This window comes from Cebus imitator, unplaced genomic scaffold (genome assembly GCF_001604975.1).
Source record: "Cebus imitator isolate Cc_AM_T3 unplaced genomic scaffold, Cebus_imitator-1.0 Scaffold704, whole genome shotgun sequence".
Taxonomy (NCBI): Eukaryota; Metazoa; Chordata; class Mammalia; order Primates; family Cebidae; genus Cebus; species Cebus imitator.
The window spans coordinates 275,933-277,269 of record NW_016108019.1 but is presented as its reverse complement, the minus strand read 5'-3'; the positions used below and the strand labels follow the sequence as shown (position 1 = coordinate 277,269).

The 1,337-nt window shown below is 34.9% G+C and overlaps 1 protein-coding gene across 4 annotated transcripts in view; it reads right to left on the bottom strand.

Annotated features, from left to right (window-relative positions):
• Positions 1-11: 11 nt before the first annotated feature.
• ZFAND4 (zinc finger AN1-type containing 4) overlaps positions 12-1,337 on the bottom strand; it is a 71,967-nt gene continuing 70,641 nt past the window's right edge. For 3 of the 4 annotated variants that reach the window (XM_017518786.2, XM_017518789.2, XM_017518791.2), the window contains one exon: positions 12-597. In XM_017518786.2, the coding sequence (XP_017374275.1) occupies positions 462-597 (136 nt within the window). In that variant the 3' untranslated portion in view covers positions 12-461. The remainder of the gene's footprint in view (positions 598-1,337) is intronic. The other variant, XR_001821811.2, reaches the window with a different exon arrangement.

Genomic DNA, 1,337 nt, shown 5'->3' with positions numbered 1-1,337 from the left:
AAAAAAAAAAAAAAAAAAAAGAAGAAGAAGGAGAAGAAAAGAAAAATAAAGAAAAAAACCATATGGTCAATTTGAGTAGAGCCATTCATTACATGACTGTTCATTCTGTACAATATGGAAGGTTGGTTATTTAGAAAATATTTAATTTCCTAAAGTGCATCTTTTGAAGATTTGTCTATTAAAACTGCAATATCAAATATAAAACACTTAACACAAGACATGCAATAACAAAGCTAAATCATCCAGTGTAAAGTTTTTAAAACTACTTTGAAAACTTTTGTTTCTCCAAGAAATAAAGGTGTAAAATACAGTAGTAGTCTTGTTCTCCAACAGTATGCATTGTATGTTTTTGTTATTTGGCAAATCTTTTGGAGTCGAACAAAGATAATGCAGTCTAAACAATATTTCTTCTGTCATTATAATACGATTCCCGAGCAGAACGGTAAGGTGCAGAGGAAGAGTTAGATTTTTGGAAGTTTTGGTGCATTAACCACAGGATTTGCCTCCTGCAAGTATCTCCTCCCTGTACTCTTGTAATCATAGGTACAGCCATGAGTTTCTGCATAACGATGAGATGCACAGAAGTTGTTTCCACATCTAGAGCACAAAAAAAGTTTACATGAATAGTTGTATTTCTATGAAAGGCTCATCTCTCTGGGAGCTTGACTTCAGGTATTCCAACAGGGCCCTTGGTTCTTTTTAACAATTTCAGTGCTTACATTTTCCTTCCATTGGTAAACAAGCATAAATACCCCCAAAAAGAACAAATTGTCTATGAACATGACAATTTATGATAAAGAAGCCATTATAGAATGAAACAGGGTATAGAACTCTTATCAGTAGTAAAACTGCAAAAAGCTGATAAATATGCCTATGATTTTTCTTATACTTAGTAAACCTGAAAGAATTCTGAATTTGAGAAATTCAGTCTAATGAGAAAATTAAAATAGTAAAATCTATGTCATGAAATGATTTTTAAAAAATATTTCTAGTAACAAGCTGTTTTCATTTGAACAAGATATTCAGTACTCTGAAAAGCAGTGATTGGGCTGAGTGTGGTGGCAGCTCACACCTGAAATTCTAGCATTTTGGGAGGCCAAGGTGAGAAGATCACTTGAGGCCAGGAGCTCGAGACCAGCCTAGGCAATATAGTGAGATCTGTCTCTACAAAAAAATTTTTAAATTAACCAGGTGTGGTGGCACATGCCTATAGTCCTAGCTATTAGGGAGGCTGAGGCAGGAGAATCGCTTGAGCCCAAGACATCAAGGTTGCAGTGAGCTATGATCGCACTATTGCACTCCAGCCTAAATGACAAAGTGAGACCTTGTCTTTAAAA